We start from the raw sequence: 26,471 nt of genomic DNA, 5'->3' as shown, positions 1-26,471 counted from the left end.
CGTCTTTTTTTTATTTTTATTTCTACTTGCTGAGCACGTATACAGTCTCTCGTCTACACATCTGTTAGTCGTCGGGTATAGGTGCGAGTGAACTCATGAGTATATGAGTATGATGATATGCGATTTAGTAGAGTGAATTTTTATTTATGTCTGTATCTGTTTCGTGCCTCTAGCTCTGTGCTGTTAGGCCTATAACAATGCACCATCTTTGACTCACACTTAATAAACCACACACACACACACACACACACACACACACACACACACACACACACACACACACACACACACACACACCTGCGGCGCCGGCAGGAACAGCCCATTTGGAGGCATCTGAGTTTGAGGGAGAAGACCCGGGCCCACCGGGCCCAGCAGTCGTCGTTGAGGACGAAGAGGAAGCGGCGTTCATGCCCACGCCCGTGCCCGACGTCGAGCCAAGTGCTGGATTGACGCTCAAGCTGGACGAAGGCGACGAGGACGTCGTCTGTGTAACTGTGACGGGAAGGGTTGTTGTTGTGGTCGTGGTTGTTGGTGGAAGCGTAGTCGTGGTTGTCGTTGTCGTTGGTGGCTGCGTAGTCGTGGTTGTAGTTGTGGTGAATTGCTGAGGTGACGTTGTGGTGGTTGTTGTGGTTGTTGTGGTTGTTGTGGTTGTTGTGGTTGTTGTGGTTGTGGTTGTTGTGGTTGCCGGTGTTGTGGTTGTGTTTATGATCGTGGTCGGTGTTGTGGTTGTAGTCGTTGTGGTCGTCGTGAAGTGAGGCGGAGGCAGCGTAGTTGGCTTTGGAATGCGATCGTTGCCCGTCACTGTCGTTGTGGTCGTTGTGTTCACTGCGTTTGTCGTGTTTGTTGCGGTCGCTGTGGTCGTGTTTGGGGAGTAGGTTGGCGGCTGTGACACCAGCGGGTCAAACCCATTCGCGCTGCAAATCTGGGGCACCTCAGGTACCCCTGCCACAACATCCGACACGGGTGTGAATTGCCCGTTCCAAGCCACCAACAATTCTGGCCAGGTCGCCACATCAGCAATGCCAACCTAAATTGTGCATGTGCGAGGATTATGCAGTGAGAACGAAGTGTAAACGTGGCAGCAAAACAGACACCGCTGAACACTCCAAGCACGCCTCAGCCAAGTGCTCTGGTTAGTCTGTCGTCATTCTCGCACGACATCAACAAATAGACAAAGCCAACAAAAACAGAACAACAACAGCCCCCAAACGAGCAAAGGGGAGCTGCTCGTGCATTGCCCGTACAAAGGTATCAAAGGTGACGGTCCACTTGGGGACGGTTGTGGTGCTTGACGTTACTGCTTTGAGCGCATCCACAGTGGCGCATGCTCCATGAAGCTGCAACTCGAGGATACCAGTGCCATCGCCCACATTCAAGCTTCCAAGGCGCGAGATGCCAAACAGATCTGGGACATCGCTCCTATTGTCATGGTGTGTGGTTGTGGTGAGGCGCACGAGGAGTGAGTGGGGTGTGACTGAGTGAGGAGAAGTAGTGAAACGATTGTGGCAAGGAACGCCAATCAACCTACACACACACACACACACACACACACACACACACACACACACACACACACACACACACACACACACACACACACCTCACACACACACACACACACCTCACACACACACACACACACACGCCGCGTGACACGTACGATGCTGATTCACCGATGGCCACTGAAAGTTCTGCTCCGTTGGAACTGGAGACCACCAACAAATCCAGAGTGCCGAGCGAAGGCATGTCCACATTGATGATGCCTGCTTCATCGATGATGTGCAATGTATTGACAGTCTCCAAGGTGTTGACACGGATCGTCACGGCTGACCCCGAAGCGTCTCCAGCAACGTCAATGGTGAAGCTGTCCACCATCGTTGGCAACTCAACAATCACCGTGCAAGAAGCGACCGACGATCGCCCTGTCACAATAAGCGTTGGGTTGACGCTGTTGGCCAGCGCACCCAAGGATATCGGCTGTGTGGCACAAGTCAGAGTATTCAACACAGTCAACTCCAGCGTGTACGTATCGCCATCTGGAAAAGACTGTGCAGCAGCCTGTGTGCTGAATCTTGCAGCGAGCAAGGCAACGGCTGCCATGATCCCTGCCAACACATGCCACCATCGCGTCGAAGAGGCACCACCACCACCACCACTACTACAAGCACTACCAGCAGCCATTGTCCTGAGGTCCTCGCTTCCTTCAAATACACCGCTGTGCTTGTCTTCCTGCTCGTCTGCTTGTTGTTTTGCATGAGGTGCTGGGTTTGGTGGGCGTGGACAATGCGCCTCGCTTGCTTGCTTGCTTGAGAGGAAAACAAGCAAGGAAGAGCAAAACGCAAAAGCTTGCAGGCACATCTACATCACAATTTATGCTGTTGCTACCTGCTCATGGAACGACTGGCATCGGACGCGGTTGTGGCGGCTGGGGCGACGCGGGTGCAGGAGGAGGAAGCGCGGCGGCATGGCGCCGCTGGGTTGACGGTGACGGAGGCCGGCGTGCTTCCAGCTGCGCTCGCCAGCGAAATGTTCAACACGCTGGATGCCCTGTCGGATGCGGCATGGCAACTTGAGGAAACAAGAAAAACCGAGCAGCCCATGCGGTTCTATCGGCTGCGGTCGGATCTGCAGACGCCGCCAATCGTGATCGCAGCACATGGTCATCGTGGTCACCGTGGCAGCGATAGTGGTTATCATGGAGAGGTTGTTGAAGGAAGCCGGAGACAAGGGCAATGGCAAGGGCAAGGCAGTGAGGACAGTAATAGCAGCGATAGAGCGGATGATGATGATGATGATGATGATGATGATGATGATGATGATGATGATGATGATGATGATGATGATGATGATGATGATGATGATGATTACGACGACGACGACGACGAAAACAGCAACAACAACAACAGCGACGACGGCAACAACAGCGACGACGACCGCAACAACGACAGTGATGATGGTGACTCGCAACGCGATGAGTGCGAGGAACAGAGATTGGTGCTGTGCGGGTTGATGAAGAGGATTCGGAGCCACCTGGAGCAGCGACTGCGCGTGAACAAGGACCATGAACGACTGCTGTTGAATGTGTCCAAGTACACGCGCGGCTGCTACTTGGCCTCGCATCGCGACGAGGATGCGCTCTGCCGCTCGTTTCGAAGGCGTAGGGCGGTTGTCCTCTACCTCGTGCATGCCACATACAGCCGGCAGGATGGTGGCCTGTTTGTGGACCACGAGACTGGGCAGCAGATTGTGCCACAACACAACATGTTGGTCCACTTTGCTGTCCCCCGCCTGCACGAGGTGACACCTGTTCTGGGCGGCGGCAGCACGCAGCGACCGCGCTTTGCAGTGTACGGCTGGATTGTCACGCCACGCTTCGCCGTGTGGAGCCGTCAGTCCCCCACGCGCCAGCCACGCCTTCTGGCGACGGCACCGAAGCAACCAGCCTTGCATGCCGCTGCACGCGAAAGGGAGAGGGACGCAGAGGCAGCACAGGCCAAACGCAGGGCACAAGCAGCAACAGCGTCCAGCAAGCGGCCACACCTATCATCCCATGCTGATGCTGATGCTGGTGACGGTGATGATGGTGAAGATGATGATGATGATGATGATGATGATGGTGGTAATGGTGGTAATGTCCAGCTGCAGGAACCAGCCGCCACCCCAACCACCACCACCCAGGACACCACAGCAAAGCGTGCTTGCTTGCCGATGCGCGTTGTGGTGCGCACACAGCACCGAGCAGTTGTGGCTGCGCTTGGGCGCCTCGCGTTCATGCCATTCTTCACCGCACATCAGCTGCTTGGCACGACGCTCTCCAGACAGTTTCGACTGCCCGGCGCTACTGCTGGTGGTGACAATATCGACCACAACAACAGCCGTGACGGCAATGAGGAAGAAGGGGAGGAGGTAGGCCATGGTGGTGATGACAGTGGTGATGGAGATGATGGTGGCGATGTTGCAGAAGGAGTACGGGAGCAACACCGACATCCCAATCATCAGCATCATCATCAACAGCAGCCGGAAGAAGGAGACGAGGAGGGTTTCGGCTGTGTTGATGGCGATGGTGATGAAGCAGATTGGCGTGGTGATGGGAGAAGGGTTGTGGGTGGTGGTGTGCAGCACGGCGTAGGGGTTGACGGTGCGCGTGTGCGCCGCCCCGGGCGCGTGGGTGTGCGGATGTACCTGCTTGGTGACGATGACAACGACTGCACACGCATGCACCGCGTGTGCCTGGGCGACGTGATTGAGTTTGTGGTTGAAGATTCACCTGAAGAAACGCTGACGTTTGCGCTCACATCATGGACCAGGCCCATGCGGGCTGCGGCCTCGTGGCTCAGCACATGCCACCACGTGTCCACCACAGATGTACCCAGTGACAACGACAACGACAGTAGCGACAACAGCGACAACAGCAGCGGAAGCGATGACGGCAGTACTAACGACGGCAAGAGAGCAGCTGCAATGCGCACGGTGCTATCCTTATCAGACGTGCTGGCCCAGTTTGGCGCGTCCGGCCAACGAGCATCATCGCCCTCCACGCGTGAGGCAGGTGCGGACAGCGTCACCCTTGCACGAGCAGTGCTTGCCGCCGCTGCGTCGTCACTGGCACGGCCAGCATCATCGCGGCGGGCTCGCATGCGCGTGCGTGTTCCCGTAGGAGCAGCACATGCGACCAGCGAAGTGGAGAGTAGTGCTGACCAGGGCGTGTGCAGCCCGCAAGTGGATGGGCTCAACGGTGATGATGGCAGGCTTGATGGGCGTGGTGGGCGTGGTGACGCTGATGAGGCAGATGGGAGAGGGGCGTTGCGTCATGGTTCTCATGCACCGCATATGGTGTGGTCTGACGACACGCGTCACGCTGCACGACCATCGTCGTCATCAGCGCATGCAGATGTGCAGCCACTAGGCCTGCACACTGATTGCTATGTGGTGGCAATGCTGCATGCGCTTGCGGCGTACGGCGGCGATGTGTTTGTTGACGTGCGGTTGAGTGGTGGGGATGGCATGGACAATGCACGGCGATACCTGCTCAACTCGCTCGTCCGTCCCCGCAAGCTGTATCTCCATACACACGCAGGCGTGGATGTTGCTCGCTTGTGCACAGCGCTTGACCCCAATGCTTTTGCTGGCGTACAAGTGGTCTTCACATAGCTGCTGCTTTGCTTGTTACCCTGTGTGTGGATGCGCGTGTGTGTGTGTATGTGTATGTGTGTGTGCATGTGGACAAACGCTTGTGTGTTTGTGTGCGTGCACGCATGTTTGCATTCATTCAATCTTGACATCAGCAAAAAGCGGACAAAAGGATGCGGGCGCGGGCGGATGATGCGCTGAGTTGCAAACGGGGAGGGGTGGCAGTGGTTGCACTTGGTGTGCTGCTGGTTGCTTATCGAGTCGCCTGTGCCCTGTGCATGCGCACGTCATTCGTTCCGGACGAGTACTGGCAAGCAAACGAGGTGTGTGTGTGTGCATGCGTGTGTGTGCATGCGTGTGTGTGCATGCGTGTGTGTGCGTGTGTGTTCTATGTCTCTGTGTGTATGAGTTGTTGATGATGCATTGCTCATACCTTTCTCGCTGGTCTTTGGTAGGGTGGGGCCAGCTTCTATGGAACACATCCTTGGTCGTGGTATTGGTTTCAGGTACATTTGCGCACATGCACACAAACACACACACATATGTGTTTGCATGTGTGTTGTAAGTGGGATCTCGCTGCGCTCGAAAGGGCACGTGCACTTGCGGCGGTAAATCGGCTTGCCCTTTGCTCCCACATTGTGTGCAATTCCACAATGAACACGCCACGCCACCACGCCGACAGGGTTTACCGGTAGTGCTGGGTGTGCTGTATGTTGTCCTTCCCATTGGGCTGATCCTTCTGCAGCGAAACGGTTGGCAACAGCACATCCACTTCACACATGTGCACGAGTGGGGATGTTGGTGTTGTTCCTCATCACACACGTCAGTGTCGGTCTTGGCTCTTCATTACCATGCAATCCGCATTGAAGAAACCCCACTCAACCTTCACACTCACACACACACACGCACATACACACACACATATACACATTGGTTTGAGCGTAGGTGTGCGCACGCGACCGCTGTGGCCGCTTGTTGTTGCGTGTGTGTATGTGCTGGTATTCAGCCAACTCCCGCACAAGGAGTTTCGGTTCGTCTTTCCCGTCATCTACCTCGTCTTGCCGCATGCAGGCCTCATCCTCAAACATTGGTTTGTGTGTGTGTTTGTCTGCGTTTGTCTGCGTTTGTGTGTGTGTGTGTGTGTGTGTGTGTGTGTGTGTGTGTCTGTGTCTGTGTGTGTCTGTGTGTGTGTGTGTGTGACTGTGTGTGTGTGTGTGTGTGTTTGTGCGTGCATGCGTGCGTGCGTGTACCTGTCCTTTTTGCCCTCGCCTGTGTTTCTGTACTGCCGGGCTTGCGCATCATCCCGAGCCTGCATCTCCCTCTGCGACGCTTCTCACGTTGGAACCCGCTGTTTGGCAGGCGCAAGCATGCCCGCGTTGTGGTGTGGACTGCGCTGGTCATTAACATCCCGGTTCGTTGTTCTTGTCATCACCACCACCACCGCCTTCATCATCACTGTCATCAGCATCGGAAAACAATGCGTGCTTTTCGTACTGCTCATCTCCGCTGATGTTGCTCACATGGGTCACAATGCAACCAACCACACATACACACACACACACACGCACGCACGCACGCACGCACGCACGCACGCACACACACACACACACACACACACACACACACACACACACACACACACACACACACACACACACACACACACACACACACACACACACGTGTACCGTGCAGGTGATTGTGTACACGCTGCGTGTGCACCAGGCCGGGCCAGAAGCTGTGATGCATTATCTTCGCCACCAACACACGCTGTACGGTGAAACGACGATACAGTTCAGCACCTCTTCCACCACACAGCCGCACCAACTCTCTGTTCTCTTCCTCACAGACTGCCATCCAACTCCCTTCTACAGGTTGGCATGCGCACAGTGTGTGTTGTGTGTGTGTGTGTGTGTGTGTGTCTGTGTGTGTGTGTGTGTGTCTGTGTGTGTGTGTCTGTGTGTGTCTGTGTGTGTCTGTGTGTGTGTGTGCTCTGTATAATCTCGCTGTGCCATCTCGCTGTATAATCTCGCCCTTTCTTCTTTTTGGTTTGCTGTTCTCACGTGTACTGTCATCGTGCACCACAACGTGTCACCGCCATGGCCCTCTCATTGCCATGACAGCTACATGCATCGCAACGTGACGATGGTGTTTGCTGAATGCCCGCCCCCTTCGCTGGGCCCAAACGAGAGCGATGCGTTGCACGCTGACCCGCTCGCCTGGCTCAACGCCACCTTCCCGCCGCCATCAGCAACACCATCGCCACCGTTTCCCACAGCACCGCATGTGGGCGCGCAATCGCCGACGTTGTGGTCGCTGCCACGCTTCATCGTGGCATATGCGGATGTGCTTGGCGTACAGGCCCGCCCCTGGCTGGAGCAACACGACTACCGGCCCGTCTACTGCGTTGATCACGCCCACTTTCCGCAGTCTGATCGCGACGGCCGCATCATGTGCGTGTACACACGCGCACAGCAGACAGCACCGGCCAAAGCACGAGCAGGCAATGCGGAGACGCACGTGTGGGTGGAGTTGTGATGCGACCTTACTTGCGCACGAGCTGACTCGTGCAAGGGTTGCACGCAAGATGAGAAGGAAAGCTTGAGGCACGCACGCATACATGCATGCATGCATGTATGTACGGCGGCGGCTACGTTACATCCCCAGCAGGGTCTTGTTTGCTTGCTTAATTGGCACACGGAAGATAGACAATAATATGCACGAGCCAAGAAAGATGCATAGTCGTATCGTGTATTGTGGAATAACACATGTGCTGTTGGAGTTCAATAGTGACGAGGGATGCAGGCAGGCAGGCGTGTGGGTTCTGTCACAGGATGAGACGAGTATTGCTTGCAGGCACATGTTGTCGCCAAAACCTAAACGAAACACGAAGGGTGGGGGCAATAACAGAAAGCACGCTTTCAAAAGATGCATGCATGCATGCAATTGCGTGTGCAAAAGCACACACAACACACACACACACACACACGCACGCACACACACACACACACACACACACACACACACACACACACACACACACAACACACACATACACACAAATGCACATGGGCGTGTGTATGGCACGACACGGCAGCAAGTTGACAGGTCACGCTGTGCTCTGGTTGGCGGCTGCGCCAGTGGTGTCCTGTGTGGGCGAGGGGGAGAGGGGAAAGTCGTCAAAGAGCGGAAAATCAGCGGCAAAGTCCGAGTCAAGAAGCGCAGCCAGCTCGTCGCTCTCCGTGTTTCCGCCCGCCACTGGCGCCAACGCCGCTTCCTCAGGCATGGTGACGGGGGACAGCGCGGGCGCAAAGACAGACGACATGCCAAGCGTGTTGATGTTGCGGCTGGAAGTGAAGCTGGGGATCATGGGGATGGTGTCGGCCACACCCCCACCATCAGTGACGCTGGCGGTGCTGTATGCGCTTGCCTGAGCTGCAGAGCTGGTGTTGGTGTTGTACATATTGCTGTTGTTGTTTGTGGTGAAATTGGTGGCGGCATTGATGCTGGTGTTGGTGTTGGTGTTGGTGTTGGTGTTGATATCGGGGTTGGGGGTATTGGCGGTGTTGGTGTTAGTGTGGGGGGTGTTGGCCGACTGGAACACGAGCGGCGGCAGGGCGTTGGTGTTGTTGTTGGCGGCACTGGAGGATGGGGTTGGCGAGTCGAGAGGGGAGAGGGAGAAGGGGCTCTCACCATCAAATGGATTAATGAGCGGCTGGTTCAATTCTGACGACTCAAACGACAACAGCCACGGCTCTGCAAGCTGCGATTGTTGTTGTTGTTGTTGTTGTTGTTGTTGTTGTTGTTGTTGTTGTTGTTGTTGTTGTTGTTGTTGTTGTTGTTGTTGTTGCTGTTGTTGTTGTGGTTGTCTAATGGCGTTTGCGTTTGCGTTTGCCGCCATGTGTGGCGCGAGAGCAAAAGCATCCTGGCCCGTGGGTAAGATGATGCCAAGCTGCAGCAGCTGTGCAATGAGTTGCGGCGACAGCTGTTGCAGGGTCGACAGCGAAATCTTTGTGTCCCCATCCGCCATGACTAGCCCCGCCGGCTGCTGCTGTTGCGGTGGTTGCGATTGTTGTTGTTGTTGTTGTTGCTGAAGGCTTGCGGCAGAGAGAGAGGGTGCCATGGTGTTTGACGGAAACTCAAACCTTCCCTGTCGCTGTTGCTGCCGTGGTTGCTGCTGCTGTTGTGCGGTGGTCGTGGCTGCGGTGGCGCCGCTGGTCAACGACTGCAGCAACACATCGGAGGGCGACATGGGCGTTGATGGAAACGCAGACGCGGAGGTGAACAGCGGGGGCAGGCCACTGCTCGACAAGGGGGGCGCAGATGCCAAACACGTTGGTATCGCCGTTGTGCCGGCTGCTGCTGTCGACGACAACGATGCGGACGCATGTGATGCGGCCTTTGTGCTGCGGCCTCTCCTCGAACGCTTCTGGTCGCTGGCAGCCGCAGCGGTGGTGGCGTCTGCCTGGCGACCTTGTGTGCTGGATGCAGTGGATGAGCCGGTGCTGGCGCGGTTCTGCTTTGCAGGGGTGGGTGCGACAGCTCGAGCGTAGGGGATGCCGACGCACAGCTGCTTCACGCGCTCGGGGTCTGCGTTGTGCCCCGTCTTGAGGTGCTGCTTCAGGCCCGGCTTTGTCTTGAACGGTTTGGAGCAGAGCGGGCAGGAGAAGTGTCGCGCGTCGTCGTGCGTGCGCTCGTGCATGCGCACGTGACTGGACGTGATAAACGACTTGCCGCAGATGGAGCACGAGTATGGCCGCTCGCCCGTGTGGGTGCGCAGGTGCACCTTGAGGTCGCTCATGCGCGCGTGCTTCTTGCCGCAGAAGCCGCAGGAGAAGGGCTTCTCGCCGGTGTGGATCTTGCGATGGCGCGTGAGGTGGCTCTTCTTGGTGAAGGACTTGTTGCACTTGTCACACACAAACGGCTTTTCCCCCGTGTGGGTGCGCAGGTGCACGACGAGGTCCGATCGCCGCGAGTAGTCCTTGCCGCAGGCGTGGCAAACGTGCTTGCCATCGCTGCTGTCGTCTTCGGTGGCGTTGGTGCCACTGCTGCCGTTGCTCTTGCTGTTGGTGTTGCCGTTGCTCTTGCTGTTGCTTTTGCTGCTGGTAGTGTTGTGAGCGGTGTTGAAGGAGCTGCCGTTCAGTGCAAACGCAGCGCCGTTGATGGTCGACGGCGACAGCAGGCTCTCCACCTTTGTAGTTGCTGTAGCTGATGGGGAAGTCGGCATGCCAAACAGCTGTGTATGTTGTAGTTGCGAGGTGGAGGGAACGCGGTGGGGCCCACGATTATGCATGCACTCTGCATGCACTGAATGTGAGCAGTTCGGGGGGGGGGGTGTTGCTGGGTGCAAGGCTCGCTGGCTTGCTAACTTGGTTGTTCAGGGAGGAAGGGAAGGGAACGGATGGAAGCAAGGAAGGCAAGGAAGGCAAGGAAGGCAAGTAAGGCTGAAAACAACCAAAACAATGTCAAACAAAAGGTGTGGGAGGCTAATCAGAGATCGGTTTCAGGCCCAGCTGTTGTTGTTTGGCTCATGGGAGAATGCATCCAAGTGTGCGTGGCTGAGGGAACACACACATACACACACGCAAACGAAGCAGGAGCAACGCCAGCGCAGCCACGGACGAGGCTGATGATGTGATGTGATGATAGCGCTGAGATGAGCGAGGCGACAACGCGAGGGGTGTGCAAATGGGTGTAAGATTGAATGCTGGCGGGTGGCAGGCGCATTCGATTGCGTGGCCGTCTGGTCGCAGCACTGTCAAGCAAACAAGGGCCATGAAGCAAGAACAGGAGAGAGAATACCAGCAGACCTGTTGCAGGAAACAGGTGGCGCTCTGTCTCTGCTTTGTTGCTTTTGGTTTCTTCTGGTTGGGTGGAGGAAGGGAAAAAAAAAAAGAAGAAAAATTTGAAGTTAAAAGTGCATGCGATCAAAGGTTGGGCACGCTGACGTCATTTTTTGTGAAGCGAAAGGGCGCAGAGCATTCTTTGAAGATGCCAGCAAATGCTCGTCAATCAAAATGACGTCGGAGACCCCACAAAAACGAGCTTCAAGGTTTTGCGCAGTGGGTAAAACCTCATAAACCACTCGTGGCAAAAAAAAAAACAACGAGCAAAACGGAACGAGCGCGCCAAGCACAAGGAGCAGACGTTGTTGTGCCTGTTGTTGTTGTGAGACACAAGTGCAGAGGACGAGAGGAAGCAGCGTAGTTGACGAAGCATAGCGTCATGTCTGAGGCGTCGCTGGTGCCGAGCATGGAGGCCCGGCGGAAACAGGCGCAAAAGAATGCCGAGCAAAGGAAAGTGCGCCAAGACTTCCGCAACATCCTCCGAGACATTGACGGTGTGTACATGTGATGTGATGTGCGTGATGTGTGTGCACGTGTGTGTGTGTGTGTGTGTGTGTGTGTGTGTGATGTGTGATGTGTGATGTGTGATGTGTGTGTGCATACGTGTGTGTTTACTGACCATCGAGACCGCTGTTTCGATTTTGGGTGCAGAGCGACAGGAGGATCTGAGCGTGCCGGGAAACCCTCACTATCAAGAAGTGTTCAACAGATTCGATGCTCAGCGCAAGAACGGTCAGCAATCACTGTGTGTGTGTATGTGTGTGTGTGTGTGTGTGCTTTGTGCGATGATGCGGTTGTGCACCGCGTCGTGACGCGATTTGCCTGATGCGCATTGCAATATATGCAGTAAGCACCACAAGGGAGGGCCTTCTCGAGACACACGCGCTGCTGAAGCTGTCAAAGATTGTCAATCGGCAGGTCTGTGCGTGCGTGTGCGTGTATGCGTGTGCGTGTGAGTGTGCGAGAGTGTGAATGTGAATGTGGGCAGGCGGATGGGTGTTTGCTGCTGTGATGGGAGAGGTCTTGATTCTCACTATGACCATCACTGCACGTGCATGACGCTCAGACGCAAGCGCTGGAGACAACCTACGTGCCACTGGACAAGGTTTCCTTTGCCGAGCAAGTGACACAACTCGCATTCAAAGTGTGTTAATTTGGTGGGAGTCATAGGGGGTGGTTTGTACATGTGTATGTGCGCGCGTGTGTGTGAGTATATGTGTGTGTGTGAGTGTATGCCTGTGTGTGTGTGTGTGAGTGCGAGCATGCACGTGAGTGTAAATGTACGCATGGTGTACGCCATGTTATGTGCCTATGATATGTGCTGCATCCTCCTCACGTCTGTGTTTGTGGTGCGGGTGTTTGATAGGGTGGTGCTCAGCCAGCGAAGCGTGCCAAGCTGGACTGGGCCGTCGTGGGTCAAGTTGCTTCCTCAATCGCACAGCCACTTCCCCTCGTTTCCATGATGTGCGTGGTGTGTGTTGTGTTGTATGTATGTGTGTGTATGTTGGTGTGTGTGTGTGCGTGTGTGCGTGTGCATGCATGTGTGTATGTGTGTGCTGCGGAACTTCCCTCCACAATCATGATCACCACCACCACCACCACCACCACCACCACGTGCACGTGCAGCGTTTTGGCAAGCTGCACGTATCTTTCCACCACTGCACACAACAGCTCAACAACTCAAAACCCCCCTACCCCCTCTTCTTCTTCCTTCCATTCAACCATCCCTGCATCAACACCTCCATGCCAGGTACGGCCCCTTGAGCATGGACCTGTCGAAACGCCAAGTCGCCAAGCCCACACAGCGCACCACATTCGACAAATCAAAGGCGGTCGTCCCTTCCTCTGTACGTGCCGTGTTTGTGGGGGAGGGGGTGTTGGTTCGCATATGCACACAGGCAGTGTTGTGGGCTGAGGAGTTTCCCTTTTGTCGTTGCTGTTACATGCTTCAACAGGTTGTCACCACACACAAGCACGTGCACACACACACACACACACACACACACACACACACACACACACACACACACACACACACACACACACACACACACACACATTCCATTGACGCGGTACCCTCGTTCAAACGCCTGTGAACAGAACTTGTCAGATCTTGAAAACGAGCAAGACTTGACGGCAGCACGCGTAAAAGAGGTCACAAAGTACCTCGGCAAGGTACATGTGTGCAATGTGTTTGTATGCGAACGCATGTGTGTGTGTGTGCTTGTTACTTTCTCACACACAGACACATGCACACACAGATACATACACGCCAACTCACCTTATCATGTACGGTGCGTGTGCGCAGGCGCTGGCTGCGTCGAAGCGGCGGCACCCGGAGCGGTACCCGCGCGTCGGCTACTTTGAGTTTCTTGTCAATCCGCGCGACTTTGGGCAGACGGTCGAGAACATCTTCCACTTTAGCTTCCTGGTCAGGGGGGGGGGGCTGTTTGTTTGTTTGCTTGTTTTGTTTGTTTGTTTGTTTGTTTGTTTGTTTGTGTCTGTTGTTGAAACACTACCGACATGAAGCACTCGCTTGTACGCTCATGTACTCCGAGTGATCCCTGCTTGCAGGTAAAAGACGGCGCCGTGGAGCTGTTTCTGGACGAAGCTGGCCTGCCCTGTATCCGTGAGTCCACAGCATGAGCAGAAGAGGGACAGCCGCAGGGTGAAGTAGAGGTGACGACACACACACGCATGTACACACACTCTCACTCTCACTCTCACTCTCTCTCACACACTCTCACACACACACACACACATGTACACATACGCACACATGTACACAGGCAAGCCGATGAAGCCAGCCCGCGGTGGTGCGGACAACGGCAACGGCAACGATGATGACGATGACGATGGAGCAGATGAGGGCTGGCACGGCGGGAACGCGGGGCCACAAGGACGCATCCAGCACGTCATGTCAATGTCGCACCAGGAGTGGAAGGCAATCATCGAGGTGGGGACTGTGTGTGTGTGTGTGTGTGTGTGTGTGTGTGTGTGTGTGTGTGTGTGTGTGTGTGTGTGTGTGTGTGTGTGTGTGTGTGTGTGTGTGTGTGTGTTCAGAACCCGGCTCTCTTTCCTTTCACTCACACATCACTCGCTTCCTTGCTTGGTCAGGCGTTCAACATCAAAAAGCCAATGCTGCCGCACAGGTACGAACACTGTGGTGGCTGCTCTCGCTTGCTGCGTCGTGTGTGCGTGTGCTGTTTTGTTGAACGCTGTCACTCACTCGCTCACACACACACACACACACACACACACACACACACACACACACACACACACACACTTACTTTTAGACAGTCAATTAGAAACCGCTTACGGGTGTGGCGGCGGATAGTGGGCTCGCCACTTTGAACATATTATCCTCTAAGAGGTGTGACAGTCTAAATTTCGTTCGCATCAAAGCCGCCCGGGAGAAACCTCACGAGTAGACTGTTTAGGGGTGTCGTATAGTTGGATGGTCCTTTAACAGAGCTTAGGGACTAGTTCTAATGGTGCTCACAAGACCGCAGTGTCATGCAAACGACGTCGTCGACTCACTCGCTCACACACACACACACACACACACACACACACACACACACACACACACACACACACATTTTCACTCACAGGAAACCATCATCGTAGCTGTTACCCCAAACACAACAACATATTCCCGTTATGTTAGACTGGCCCTTGCGTTGTTGCTCGTTCAAACTTAACGACTCAATACACACAGAACACCATTCGTTCGGACTGCAGTGTCATCTTCTCTCGGCTTGGTGTGTGTAATCCGTCTCGAGGTGGTGGAGACAAAACGAAGCAACGAAACAAACAAACAAGCAATGCTGGGCAAGCGTGACACAACAGGGGCATCTGCAAACAAACGCAGCAGCATTCGATTGGCCACAAGTGCACACATGCGCAACACGAAACAGCACAGGTACACAGCAAATTGGTGTGCGAGGGATGTCACAGTCACGATGAAAAGGTGGGGGTGGTGCGGGAGGGAGAGATGGGTTTAGACCTTGGGCAGGCCAGCGACGACCTGGGACTCAATGCCGCACTCGTCCGTGCCCTTCTTGATCCAAAAGAACCCGTCATTCCCCCAGCTATCGTTCCAGGAGTTGGCGACGATCCAGTAGTCGGTGCCGTCCTGGACACCCCAGCCGATGATCTTGATGGCGTGGCCACCAAGGGGCTGGCCCGAGGTGTGCTGGTACACGCCAGACTTGTAGGAGAGGAAGTCGCTGTAGACGGTGAAGGCGGCCTCAACGGGGCCGTTGGTCATGATCTCCGTGGCAATCTGGTCCACGCCGCGCACGCCGTACGAGGAGGCGCCAAAGTGCTTGTCGTTCGGGTACGTGACGTTGTAGCCCTGGCGGCAGGAGCGCTTGCAGGCAGGGGTGGGGACAATGTCGCCGCAGGGCTTGTACGGGCCGGTCGTGTGGTGCTCGCACTTGGCAAGGCTGTATGGCTGGCAGCCCTGGTTGGAGTCGTACTGGCCACCGGTGACAATGCCCTGGTTCTTCCAGTACTCCCAGGCAGCGGCAGGGTAACCACCGTTGCAGCCATCACCGCAGGTGAAGGTGCAGCACGTCAGCAGATCTGCGTGTGAGTGAGTGAGTGAGTGAGTGAGTGAGTGAGTGGGTGGGTGAGTGAGTGAGGGGAGAGGGAGAGGGGAGGGGAGACAGAGAGAGAGCGAAAGAGAGAGAGACAGGCAGAGAGATAGACAGACAGACAGATACAGGCAATGGAACGACGCCAATGCCACACATGAATACAAGAGCAGAAGGCGACAAAGCACAGGAAAAGGGCCGTGTGCCCACAAACAACAACAACAACAACAACAACAACAACAACAACAACAACAAACGCACCCTCGGCGGAGATGTGGGGGGTCTGGGCGCCCTTGCTGGCGATGCACGTGCGGTCGGTCATGGCCTCGACGGCGCCAAAGGCCCAGCAGCTACCGCAGTTGGCCTGATCGCGGACCTCCTTCACGCTGGGGCACATGCTGCCCCACTGGGTGCGGGAGTCGAACGAGGTGGGAAGATCGGCGGGGACCTCAACGTGCTTCACATCCAGCGTCACAGGGGAGCCCTCCAGGCGGGTACCCATCTGCTTGCGAATGTAGTCCATGGTCACGTTCACAAAGCGCTCGTTCACGCCGGCCTTCCAGCTAAAGCAACATGAACCATCAAAGGTGGTGGTGGTGGTGGTGGTGGTGGTGGTGGTGGGCACGACATGACGGCACGACGGCACGACGTGAGATGTGGATCAATCGCACCGACATTCATTTGCCAGTGAACACGGGCGACGTGCATGGCAAACCAGGAAACACGGTGGGCTGCAGCGCTTGATTGATGCCCGACTCACCCGACGTTGCGTGCGTTGATGTCATTGGCGATGCTCTCGAGACCAAGGATGTCGTGAGCAAAGCGGAGGGTCTTGGTGGGGACGGCGTTGGCCGCAGCCACACAGGCAAGGACAGCAACAACAACAGCCAGCTTCATCTTCGGGGGTTGGTTGCAGAGGAAATGGAGGCAGTGCTGCTGGTTTTGTGCTGCTGTGCTGTTTTGGGGTTTGTTTTGGAGGAGGGCGAAGGAAACGGACCCTAAACTCAGGGTCAGACACTCGTGGTCGTAAAGAGGCTGCGAAGAGGCTGCAAAGAAAGGGGAGCGCGCTTCCTCGCTTCACTTCACTTCAGTTGAACGCCGCAACGCAAGAACGCAGTGCTACTCGTGGCACAACAGGAGAACACAAGAACAATGTTGAAGGAACACGACTTGTGGGTTGTGTCACAGTTAAGGCACCACGGACAACTCAAGAAGAGAACACAACAAGGCGCTAAGGCGCCACAAGCAAAAGATCCAATCTTCCAAGGAACAAGGGGGCTGCAGTAGCCCCAGTCATGTCAAGCATCGCAGCCTAAGAGCCGGGTAGAGCTGCGAGCAGCTTTTCCTTCAGCTGCTGGAAGGTGGGGCGCTCCCTGGCCTCCTGTGCCATACATTCTTGCGCCAGGTTGCGCAACAGCACTTCCGCCGCTTCCTCATTGCCTGCACAACCAAAGCAGTAGGCATTGTGATGTTCTGGTATTATGAGGAGCTGGGGACAAGAGGTGCTGTGCTGTGCATGCACTGGGGTGCAGGACGGTGGGCTGGTAGGCAGGTAGGCTGGCAGGGGAGTGTTGAAAAAAGAAAAACAAAGAGCATACTAACACAGCGCAGTACAAACAGCATACACCACACACACAAGCACACATACAAACACACACACACACACACACACACACACACAAACAGCATACAAACACACACACACACACACACACAACTTCCACAACTCCTCCTCACCCCTCCAACCCCCAAACTCCTCTTCACCCCCGTCTCTTATCATCCCCTCCTCCCTTCTCACCTGAAGATGGAGGGAAGCGGAGCCGCTTGCCGGATGCAAGCAAGGATGCGAGGGTGGACAGCATCGGGCCGCAGAACCCGTCCCCAAACTCTTGCTTGATCAAGTCGGGTTTCCGCTGCGTCACAATCTCCCACAGCACAACCCCAAAGCTGAACACGTCGGCCTTGGTGTCGTACGCTGTCCCCGTCAGCGCCTCTGGCGCAGTGTACAGCGGCGTGCCAACAGCGGCTGTCATGGTCATGCTCATCGTCATGCCAGCCACCTCCTCGTCGTACGCAACATCGTCATTCACAGCAGCACCATCAGCCGCCGCCGCAAGCAGCATAGCCTGCGCTGCCTCTGAATCGCCACCACGTGACGACGACGCTGGTGTGGTCAACGACGATAACCCAGCCCCAGCCAGCACGCTTGAACTGCCATTACTGTCTTTGTCGTTGCCGCTGCTGCCTATGTCGTCGTCGTCGTCGTTGTCGTTGTTGTTGTTGCTCATTCTCCTGTCGCTGCTGTGATTGTGGGTGCCGGGGAGCCCAAAGCCAAGGCCAAACCAGCCGCCTCCGCCGCTGCGGTGTGGCCCCGCAGAATGCACCTGCTGTGAACTCAGGCGCTGGGTCACGGTTCCAAAGTCCGTGATCTTTGCCCGCAGGTTCGCCGACACCAGCACATTGCCGCTCTTCAGATCTCTGTGTATGATGGGGTGCATGCGTGCATTACGTTGTGTGCAGAATGTGTGCATTGAGTGCAGGCATATGGAAAAGAAAGGAGGGCGCAAGCAGGAAATAACATAACACACACACGCACGCACGCACATGTCACGCACGCACACTCACACACATACACAACACTCACGCACACGCACAGATCACACATGCACACACACGCATCACACACTCACCAACCCCCAAACCCCCCCCCCCCAACAAAACACGCAAGGTCACCTGTGGAGTTTGCCGAGGCTGTGGATAAACGCCATGCCAGATGCAATGTCCGCAGCGAGGCGTTTTTTCAGCGCCCACACAGTCAAGAGACCAGGCTGCACCGAGTGCCTGGTTGATGACACGACTGTGTAGTCATCCAAGTCCTCACTTGTCGGTGCAGCAGTTTCTGCGCTTGTGGAAGCGCTGGTGCTGTTGGTCTCTGCCAACACCTTTCGTAGGTTGCGCTGCAGCAGCTGGCGCAAGGATCCGAGCGCCATAAACTCCAGCACCAGAAATGGCGCGCCAGTCACCGGGTTTGTGCCAGCGCCAAAGAAGCGAACCAGGTGCGGGTGCCGCGTGCGCTGCAAGAACGCCACCTCCTTCTCAAACTCCTGCTGCGTCGCAGCGTCCAGGAACACGTTGCCCAGCTTCAGCACCTTCACCGCCACATGCACCGAGTCCCACTCGCCCTCCCACACGTCGCCGCTCGCACCACTGTCCAGCTCGCGGTACAGGTCAAGCTCCTCAAACGGAATGTCCCACACTGCCTTGAGCGCCAGCACCTCCGCGTCCTTCTCGGAGAGCAGCTGCATGTTGAGGGCGTGCTCGGCGCGCAACTGCTTGTGCCGGCGATACCAGCGGAACAGCGCAAACAGCACGCCTTGCAGCGCCAAGACACCGGCAACAGTGCCCAACGCAACGGCGAGGTGGTCAGATCCTTGCTCCTTGCACTCTGAGCCACGCAGTTCATATCCATTCGAGCACAAACAATCGAGGCCGAATCCCAGCTCGTATGATACAGTGCGGAAGTGCAAGGTGCGAATTGTCTCTGCCTTGACCTGACATGTCACAGGCGAGCCAATCAATGCCAGGGAAGGCATCTTCTCACGAGCTGGGATACGCACACGTTGATCTGTCGTGTAGACGGCGCGGGTGTTGGAGACAACAACCCTGGAGATTGCCGTGCTGATTCGCGTTAAGTGTGAAATCCACAGGTTATGGCTCAGGTCCAACAATTCAACCTCACTGAAGGCGAGACACTGCAACAAAAGTCGCTGAGCTTTGTCCAGTCTTTCCATCTCTGGCAGCTGCCAATTGCGTGCCACAACCGTCAGAGAACCCCAGTCTCGGCAGAGCTGACGCGTATTGGAAAGACGCGTGTGGCTCAAATCGAACACTTGAATGGAGGGAGCACGCAAGTCTTCCAAGCTTGCGCAGCCAGAGACATTGAGGACTTGGACCGGAGAGTAGAGCGCCACGGACTGAAGGTGAGTGTTGCGTGTGAGGAAAACGTTGTCAAACGTGTGTCCTTCGCACAGCTCAATATGCGTGTAGGCCGTGTTCTCCAGCCCGAAACTTTCAACTGAAGGGGCAAGAACGCTGCACAGGGTGTTGAGCTGGACAGCGTGGTTGTTCATGCCCGGCCATCCGAGATAAAGGGTTGTCAGCTGAAGGCGTGTCGACCGATCCAATCCAAAAAAGGGCTGCAAGTTGATGTTGCGTGCATCTACACGTCTCCATTTGAGTTGTGATCTCCCTGCCCCACGGCCGCCACCACTGCCTCTCGGAGAACCAATGTCCAGGGTTGCATCTTTCACGCTTGCGTGGGCAGTGAGCTCAAGCCACCACAACTCTTGCAGCTGAAGGATGCCGGTCATGTCAATGTTGGTCATCTTGTGATTGTTGAAGCGAAGCTCCTGCAACTGAGTGAGGCCCGTCACGTCTGGAACCTGCTCAAGTGGATTGTTGTCCAGGCGCAGGGATAAGAGGCGCGGAAACGATCGACGGGGAAACACTGTGAGCTTGTTGTTGCCGAGAGATAGGCGCTCCAGAGAAGGCATGTTCTGTAAAGCCGTGTTGGGGATGAATGTCAGTCTATTGTTGCTCACATGCAACGCTTGAAGGCGCGTCAGATTCCGGAATTACTCTGCTTCCAAGCAGTTTAAGCGATTGTGTTGGAGATGAAGCGACATCAATCCAGGAAACACGCGGCGAACGTGTACGCTGATACGCGTGATGAGGTTGTTGGTCAGCCAAAGGCGCGTCAGTTCTGGATGCAGCGGCGCGAACCATGCCTGATTGACCTCGGTGAGCACGTTGTTTCTGATTCTGAGCTCGCGAAGGTTTGTCAGAGGCGAGAACACGCCGCTTGGAAGTCGTGCCAGTCTGTTCCAATCCAAGAACAAGAATTTCAATGCTGAGGTTGCCTTGAACAACTTCGCTGGAAGGGAGCTCAGGACATTGTGGCTGCATAACAACCTCTCAAGTCGTGTTAAAGATGCCAGTAGTTGTGGTGGCAGCGTGCTGAGCTGATTGATTTGGAGCACGAGAACCCTCAGGTTGGTTGTTCGGCGGAACAGTGCCTCTGGCAAGGCGGTGAGGTCATTATGGCCAAGGCTCAAGCTGCGAAGTGACGTCAATGAGTCAAAAGCACGCTCGCGAATTGATGAAATGAGGTTGCGTCTCAAATTGAGGACTTGCAGAGAGCTCAGGTTCAAGAACATGTCGGGCGAAAGCTCTGTCAGTTGGCTGTTGCGAATACGCAGGTGCACGAGCTTGTGCATGGCGTTCAACAAGCTGGGGTCCACTGTCCGCACGCGCGTGCCCTCCAGCGTGAAGCGGGTGACCTGGTGTGCCAACACGAAATGCGGCTGCGTATTGTTCTCGCGTTCCATGAGGCGTATCGTCTTGCTATCACGGATCTCGATTTTTAGAATACTCATCAGCGGGTTGAAGGCATTGCAGAAGAATTCTAGCCCAAGCAGGCCTGTGACGTTCACACGCTGGACTGTTGTGCACTGTGTGTGGCTCAGTACCCATTCCAAATCGGTGTTGTGCACGGTGCCCGCGATAACCAAGGCACGCGGCTGCAATGAGTTGCAGAGTTGAGCTGCGGCAGTGGCAGCTTCCGAGCTGGGTTCGATCTCCTCCAGCAGGGCTGTGGCGTCGTTTGGTGCATCAAATGCAATGGTCAACGTGCCGCCAGCGATGGTGTCTTCAGAAGCGGGCACCGTGCAATTGCCTTTGATGATCGCTGAAGCGGTGCAGCGGTCAAAGACAAAGTCCGCGGGGGGCTCTGCTTCTGCCACAACGTCTCTCCGCCGCCGCTGCTGTTGTTGTTGACGCTGATACTGCTGGGTAAGGAGAGGGAAAGGCGAGGCATGTTGCAGCGGAAGAGCAGCTCGTGCGACAGCCTTGTGGATGGCGCTGCTGTTGTCGTCGGTGTCTTCTCCTTGCCCTCCTTGCTGCTGCTGGTGTTGTTGGTGTTGTTGTTGTTGGCAGTGGGCGTTGATGACGCGCTGCAACGCATGCAAGTGCGCATGCATGGGGAGCTTGTCGCCGTTGTGGTCTGCAACCACCTCCTCCTGCGAATTCTCCTCCTGCGTTTCCTCTTCGCTCCTTGTGGTCAAGAGAATTGCCTCCGTGACGACCTCAAGGGCAACTCGGGCGTCGTGGCAGATGTACAAGTCTTTGGCACAGCCAGTGGGAATCCACTGCGCAGCGTTCTCTGCTGAACATGCAAGGCCTGCGGTAAAGGCATTGTCCAGTGCGTGCGTTTGGGACATCCATGACTGCGACTGTTTGTGCGTTCTTGGTTGCGTTGTCATAGATCGTGGAAGTGGACGATGAAACGCAGGATCCCTCAGCTCAGCAGTGGGATGTAAACCATTGCCACGCTGCGCCCTGTGCGCTCTGTGGGGCAAGGAGTCGTTTTGGTGCGCTTGTTGTTGCCGTTTTGCGGAGGACGCCGAGGCCACCATCACTAACAGGAACAAAAGAAGGAAGGTTGTCCATTGTGAGGCGCCGGCAACGCCTGCCGTTGTCGGCAAGCGTCTACCACGCATCATTGCCGTCTGGTGGGTGGGAGAGACGGAGAATAGGAGTGCGTCTGAGGAGGTCAGTAGAGCAGTAAGTAGGTCGAGGTGAGTGGAGGAGGTGAGGAGGTGGAGATGAAAAGGAAAGAACTGCAGAAGGAAGGGAACAACACAACTGCTGTCCTTGTGCTTTCAAGCAACAAGCAAGCATTTTGTTTTGCCAAGGATGTGGAAGATTAGCGGGCATTTTCATAGAATTATCTGACTGACATCTTGTGATGTCGCGTTACGCGGCTGAGCTCGGGTTGCTTGGCGAAGGCGTGCGAGGGCGGCGAGTGCGCCGCACCGTCAACACCAACCTCCTCAATGGCTTCGTCCGGCAGACGGAGACGCACAACAAGGTCTGCATGTGCGAGGCGCGTGTGCTTGTGATGTCGGTCGCTGCCGTTGGGGGGGGGGGGGGGTTGTCGGAGCGTCATCTTTCGCGCCGCTCATGTGTCACCGCGCTTCTTTGCAGATGCTGGAAGAGCAAGTCATGTGGGAGGAATGGGAACGGCAGAAGAAGGAGCAGGGACGAGACGCTGCGAAGAGCGCATCTATGGCTCAGCGGACAGAGCCGCGAGGTCGCGACACAGTCACCCACTCTGCACGGTAACACCAGTGGATGCATGCGTGTGTGCGTGCGTGTGCGTGCGTGCGTGTGTGTGTGTGTGTCGGTGGGTTATGCTCAATGCCACCCGCACACACACCTTCACACACACGCACGTGCTCACACCTGTGTTGGTTTCACAGGTCGACCGGTCGCCTTCGAATGGATGACGCGCCACGGACTCAGCGAGACGTTTCACGCCGCTTTGACACAGAAGACGATGCGCCTAATCGGTCAGACAAACTGGTTTACATGTGAGGTGGCAATACCCGACTCTGCATATGTGTTTTGTGTGTGCCTGCACGACATGATTGCTCATGTGCCTGAGCTGGGGAGTGGGTCATGATACAGATGGGGCCATGCTGGCTTCAAAGAACTCTACCCAGAAGCATTCCCACGCACTGCAGGTGCGTGCGTGTATGTGTGTATATGTGTGTGCATATGTGTGCGTGTGTGCGTATGTGCGTGCGTGTGTGCGTGTGTGCGTATGTGTGTGTTCGTGTGTGCGTGCGTGTGTGCGTGTGTGTGTGCGTGCGTGCGTGCGTGCGTGTGTGTATGCGGATGCATGTGCAAGCTAAAGTGGAAGTACATTCACGCCATCCGCTTTCCCCCTCACCTTTCCTTCCCATGTCTCTGCTCTTGCACTCATTCCCCACCGTATGCAGTAGGATCAGATGACAGGGCGCAACCGTCTCGCACTGCCGCCGCCATCGCCCGGCGCGGCCACGTCGCCCGCAGGTATGCGTCCTGGCGCGCTGCTGGCTGTGCCTCCCGCTGATGCTCACGACACACTCCTGCATAGCTGATCCATTCTTGTCCCATTGCGCACTCGCGCTGCAGGCATCGACGTCGGCACAGCACAAGCGCTTCGAGCTCCGACAGCAGCAGTGACAGCAGCAGTGACAGCAGCAGTGACAGCAGCAGGGATGAGAGCGACGAGCATAGGGAGCGTGAAAGAAGAAGAAGAAGAAGAAGCGGCAGGCGGACGAGGAGCAGGAGTAGGAAGAAGAAGAGAAGCAGCACAAGCCGCAGCCGAAGCCGAAGTCGAAGCAGGGTCAGCGGTGATGATGATGGCACGGAAGCGTCGGAAGGACGGAGTAGGAGGATGAGGAGCAAGAGAAGAGGGGGAGACAGGGGGCATGAGAGCAGGCAGGAGGAAGTGGCGGTGGCCGAACACGAGGCGAGCAGGCGCGATGGTCGCAAGAAGCACAAGCAGAAGGAGAAGAAAAGGAAGAAGAAGAAGAAGAAGAAGTCGTCCTCCAAGCGAGGGGAGAAACGGCAAAGAGAGAGGGACTGACCCACTCACTGACCCATTCACCGACTGGCTCGCTGCCTGTGGCGCGCCATCATCATTAAACGAAACACACCGTGGAAGTGGTTGAAAGCACTGCAATCAACACAACACATGTCAGCACCACACGCACCAAAGTATCTCGTTCATTCTCTTCTGCACAAAATCCAACAACCGCACACATGGCAGCGAGATACGGCCTGGTTGACAAGTGAGTTGACGCACACACGCGTGTTGTGTGGAACATGTGTTGTGAGGAACGTTGGGCAGAGTGGGGCGGAGGTGATGAATGCAGGGCTCGTGGTTTGCTTGTGCACTTGATAAGAGCGACATCCTGTGCATGTTGGGTTCTCATCTCAACCTCCCCTTCTCGCTCTCTCTCGCTCTTCTTTCGCTCCCTGTGTGTGTGTGTGTGTGTGTGTGTGTGTGTGTGTGTGTGTGTGTGTGTGTGTGTGTGTGTGTGTGTGTGTGTGTGTGTGTGTGTGTGTGTGTGTGTGTGTGTGTGTGTGTGTGTGTAGGTACCAGCTGCTGGTGCGTGCTCGCATCAAGACCAAGGACGTGGCGTGGCTTGGCGCTGTTGCAGACCTGCCTCCCCTTGACCTTGATGCCTTGCATGCGGCCAGTGCTTCGACACAGTCTCAGCCCATGCCAGCACACGACAAGCGCCACGAGCTTCTGGAAAGGTGTGCCATGTGTTTGTTGTGTGTTGTGTGATGTGTTTGTTGTGTGTTGTTTGTTGTGTGTTGTGTGATGTGTGTGTGTGCTTGTGTGTGTGTGTGTGTGTGTGTGTGTGTGTGTGTGTGTGTGTGTGTGTGTGTGTGTGTGTGTGTGTGTGTGTGTGTGTGTGTGAGATGTGTTCGACAGCAACGCAGTGCACGCACGGGTTGTAATATCCATGCGCTCTCTCATATTTCCTCGTGCAGCGCATTCTTGGAAGAGGGCAACCAAGCAGTGCTCAGGCTCACCCACGAGCCCACGGGCCTTCCCGGCTTTGAAGAGTAAGTGTGCGCCTTCATGTTAATTAGGATGTGCGCACGCGCATGCGTGTGTGTATGTATGTGTGTGCGGATGCGCACAAGTCTATTCTGTGTCTCTCTCGTGTTCACACACACACACACACACACACACACACACACACACACACACACACACACACACACACACACACACACACATATTTGTGTTGCCATTCCCTTCCTCACCCCCTCACCCTGTGATCCGTTTCATCAGGTACAAGAAGAAGATTGATGATGTGATGGCAAGCGACGACTTCAAGCGTGCACTCAAGGATATGCAAAACATCACCAGCGACACAGACGTCCTCAAGGCAGCCATTGAGCACACAAAGCCAAAAGTCGAGGTACAAATGTGACATTCGTGCGTGCGTGCGTGCGTGTGTGTGTGTGTGTGTGTGTGTGTGTGTGTGTGTGTGTGTGTGTGCGTGGCGTGTGTGTGTATCATCCATGTGCACGAATGCTGTGCCCATGCACAGCCGCAACACTTGCACATCTCCCTCGTGTATCTGCTGTTGACATCAACCCCCCCCCCCTTTTCTCCGCTCGTTCTTACCTCCTCATCAGGTGAAGACGCAGGAGTTTCTGGAGCAGCTCCGTGCTCAACTTGACGCATCGCCGCTGCCACCGCAACACAGACACCAGCACAAGCAGCAGCAGGGCGCGAGCCAGTTTGTCCAGTCCACAGCGCGCGACTTTGGCAAGCTGAGCAAGTAGTTGTGTGTGTGTGTGTGTGTGTGTGTGTGTGTGTGTGTGTGTGTGTGTGTGTGTGTGTGTGTATGTGTGTTTTGTTTGTTCTCGGTTGATGGTCAGGTCGTCTATTGGGGGGATGCCCCTTGCTTGTGCGTGTGTTGTTGATGAACGAGGTTGTGTGAATAGAGAAGCGAGCATAGGTGTGTGGCAAAAGCAACGGCAGTGACAGGAAAAGCAACGAGGAAAGGAGGAGAGTCAACGAGCACAACAAACACAGCACGGTCAACAAACACGCCAAGGATCAACTAGAAAGGCGGAACAACGACAGAAACAAACACGTGTGTGTGTGTGTGTGTGTGTGTGTGTGTGTGTGTGTGTGTGTGTGTGTGTGTGTGTGTGTGTGTGTGTGTGTGTGTGTGTGTGTGTGTGTGAAAACAGCAGAAAATGAAACATATTGTAATCAAAGAAAAAATATTACTATTGTGCAATAACTCTAGGGGCGGGGGCAGCAGATGTGGAGGTTGGGTTGTGGTGGTGGGAATTTATCCTGCACTTTTGTTAAAGACTAGCATGAAGAAATAGTTAGAGTTCATCGCTGTGTAAGGTGCCATATCTTAGAGCTTCCCTAAGAGCGAGGAGAGACATATAGAAATACGCGCAACGGTACGCATGATGCGGTAGTACAGTATTCTTTATTTTTATTTTTTATGTAATGAAG

General features: G+C 55.4%; 9 protein-coding genes across 9 annotated transcripts in view; 4 read left to right on the top strand and 5 right to left on the bottom strand.

Annotated features, from left to right (window-relative positions):
• Window positions 1-1,160: 1,160 nt before the first annotated feature.
• PTSG_05187 (uncharacterized protein) lies at window positions 1,161-2,100 on the bottom strand (the record flags this gene model as incomplete). The annotated part of the gene is made up of 2 exons (XM_004993708.1): window positions 1,161-1,419; window positions 1,661-2,100. 2 exons carry the CDS (start codon window positions 2,098-2,100, stop codon window positions 1,161-1,163), a joined length of 699 nt encoding a protein of 232 aa, XP_004993765.1.
• A 291-nt stretch (window positions 2,101-2,391) lies between these two features.
• PTSG_12273 (uncharacterized protein) lies at window positions 2,392-5,151 on the top strand (the record flags this gene model as incomplete). The annotated part of the gene is made up of 1 exon (XM_004993707.1): window positions 2,392-5,151. The coding sequence occupies one exon, from the start codon at window positions 2,392-2,394 to the stop codon at window positions 5,149-5,151; it is 2,760 nt and encodes a 919-aa protein (XP_004993764.1).
• A 257-nt stretch (window positions 5,152-5,408) lies between these two features.
• Window positions 5,409-7,854, top strand: PTSG_05186 (uncharacterized protein; the record flags this gene model as incomplete). The annotated part of the gene is made up of 7 exons (XM_004993706.1): window positions 5,409-5,453; window positions 5,586-5,636; window positions 5,813-5,882; window positions 6,076-6,220; window positions 6,490-6,541; window positions 6,826-7,004; window positions 7,254-7,854. 7 exons carry the CDS (start codon window positions 5,409-5,411, stop codon window positions 7,666-7,668), a joined length of 957 nt encoding a protein of 318 aa, XP_004993763.1. The 3' UTR covers window positions 7,669-7,854.
• Window positions 7,855-8,239: 385 nt separating this feature from the next.
• On the bottom strand, window positions 8,240-10,357 carry PTSG_05185 (zinc finger protein; the record flags this gene model as incomplete). Its single annotated transcript, XM_004993705.1, has 1 exon — window positions 8,240-10,357. One exon carries the CDS (start codon window positions 10,355-10,357, stop codon window positions 8,240-8,242), a length of 2,118 nt encoding a protein of 705 aa, XP_004993762.1.
• Window positions 10,358-11,222: 865 nt separating this feature from the next.
• Window positions 11,223-14,707, top strand: PTSG_05184 (uncharacterized protein). The gene is made up of 12 exons (XM_004993704.1): window positions 11,223-11,470; window positions 11,628-11,708; window positions 11,824-11,894; window positions 12,043-12,120; window positions 12,343-12,440; window positions 12,727-12,823; window positions 13,077-13,151; window positions 13,285-13,407; window positions 13,551-13,605; window positions 13,766-13,932; window positions 14,094-14,128; window positions 14,594-14,707. The coding sequence occupies exons 1-12, from the start codon at window positions 11,356-11,358 to the stop codon at window positions 14,607-14,609; spliced, it is 1,011 nt and encodes a 336-aa protein (XP_004993761.1). The 5' UTR covers window positions 11,223-11,355; the 3' UTR covers window positions 14,610-14,707.
• Window positions 14,708-14,733: 26 nt separating this feature from the next.
• PTSG_05183 (cathepsin B) lies at window positions 14,734-16,531 on the bottom strand. The gene is made up of 3 exons (XM_004993703.1): window positions 16,341-16,531; window positions 15,842-16,143; window positions 14,734-15,569 (listed from the first exon to the last, which is right to left on the bottom strand). The coding sequence occupies exons 1-3, from the start codon at window positions 16,475-16,477 to the stop codon at window positions 14,983-14,985; spliced, it is 1,026 nt and encodes a 341-aa protein (XP_004993760.1). The 5' UTR covers window positions 16,478-16,531; the 3' UTR covers window positions 14,734-14,982.
• A 361-nt stretch (window positions 16,532-16,892) lies between these two features.
• Window positions 16,893-21,858, bottom strand: PTSG_05182 (TKL protein kinase; the record flags this gene model as incomplete). The annotated part of the gene is made up of 5 exons (XM_004993702.1): window positions 16,893-17,020; window positions 17,379-17,706; window positions 17,992-18,058; window positions 18,314-20,136; window positions 20,296-21,858. 5 exons carry the CDS (start codon window positions 21,856-21,858, stop codon window positions 16,893-16,895), a joined length of 3,909 nt encoding a protein of 1,302 aa, XP_004993759.1.
• Window positions 21,859-22,366: 508 nt separating this feature from the next.
• On the top strand, window positions 22,367-25,777 carry PTSG_12272 (uncharacterized protein; the record flags this gene model as incomplete). Its single annotated transcript, XM_004993701.1, has 10 exons — window positions 22,367-22,508; window positions 22,625-22,758; window positions 22,900-22,989; window positions 23,108-23,163; window positions 23,422-23,494; window positions 23,597-24,007; window positions 24,566-24,730; window positions 24,971-25,045; window positions 25,278-25,407; window positions 25,628-25,777. Exons 1-10 carry the CDS (start codon window positions 22,386-22,388, stop codon window positions 25,775-25,777), a joined length of 1,407 nt encoding a protein of 468 aa, XP_004993758.1. The 5' UTR covers window positions 22,367-22,385.
• Window positions 25,778-26,335: 558 nt separating this feature from the next.
• The window catches only part of PTSG_05179 (uncharacterized protein), a gene marked incomplete at its 3' end in the record, with an annotated part of 2,388 nt that continues 2,252 nt past the window's right edge, over window positions 26,336-26,471 (bottom strand). Inside the window, exon 5 of the mRNA XM_004993700.1 lies at window positions 26,336-26,378. Within this exon, the coding sequence (XP_004993757.1) occupies window positions 26,336-26,378 (43 nt within the window). The remainder of the gene's footprint in view (window positions 26,379-26,471) is intronic.

The sequence above is a fragment of the Salpingoeca rosetta genome (assembly GCF_000188695.1).
Source record: "Salpingoeca rosetta unplaced genomic scaffold supercont1.12, whole genome shotgun sequence".
In the NCBI taxonomy this organism is placed as follows: Eukaryota; class Choanoflagellata; order Craspedida; family Salpingoecidae; genus Salpingoeca; species Salpingoeca rosetta.
The sequence above is the reverse complement of the archived record's forward strand: the minus strand, read 5'-3'. Positions and strand labels throughout refer to the sequence as shown.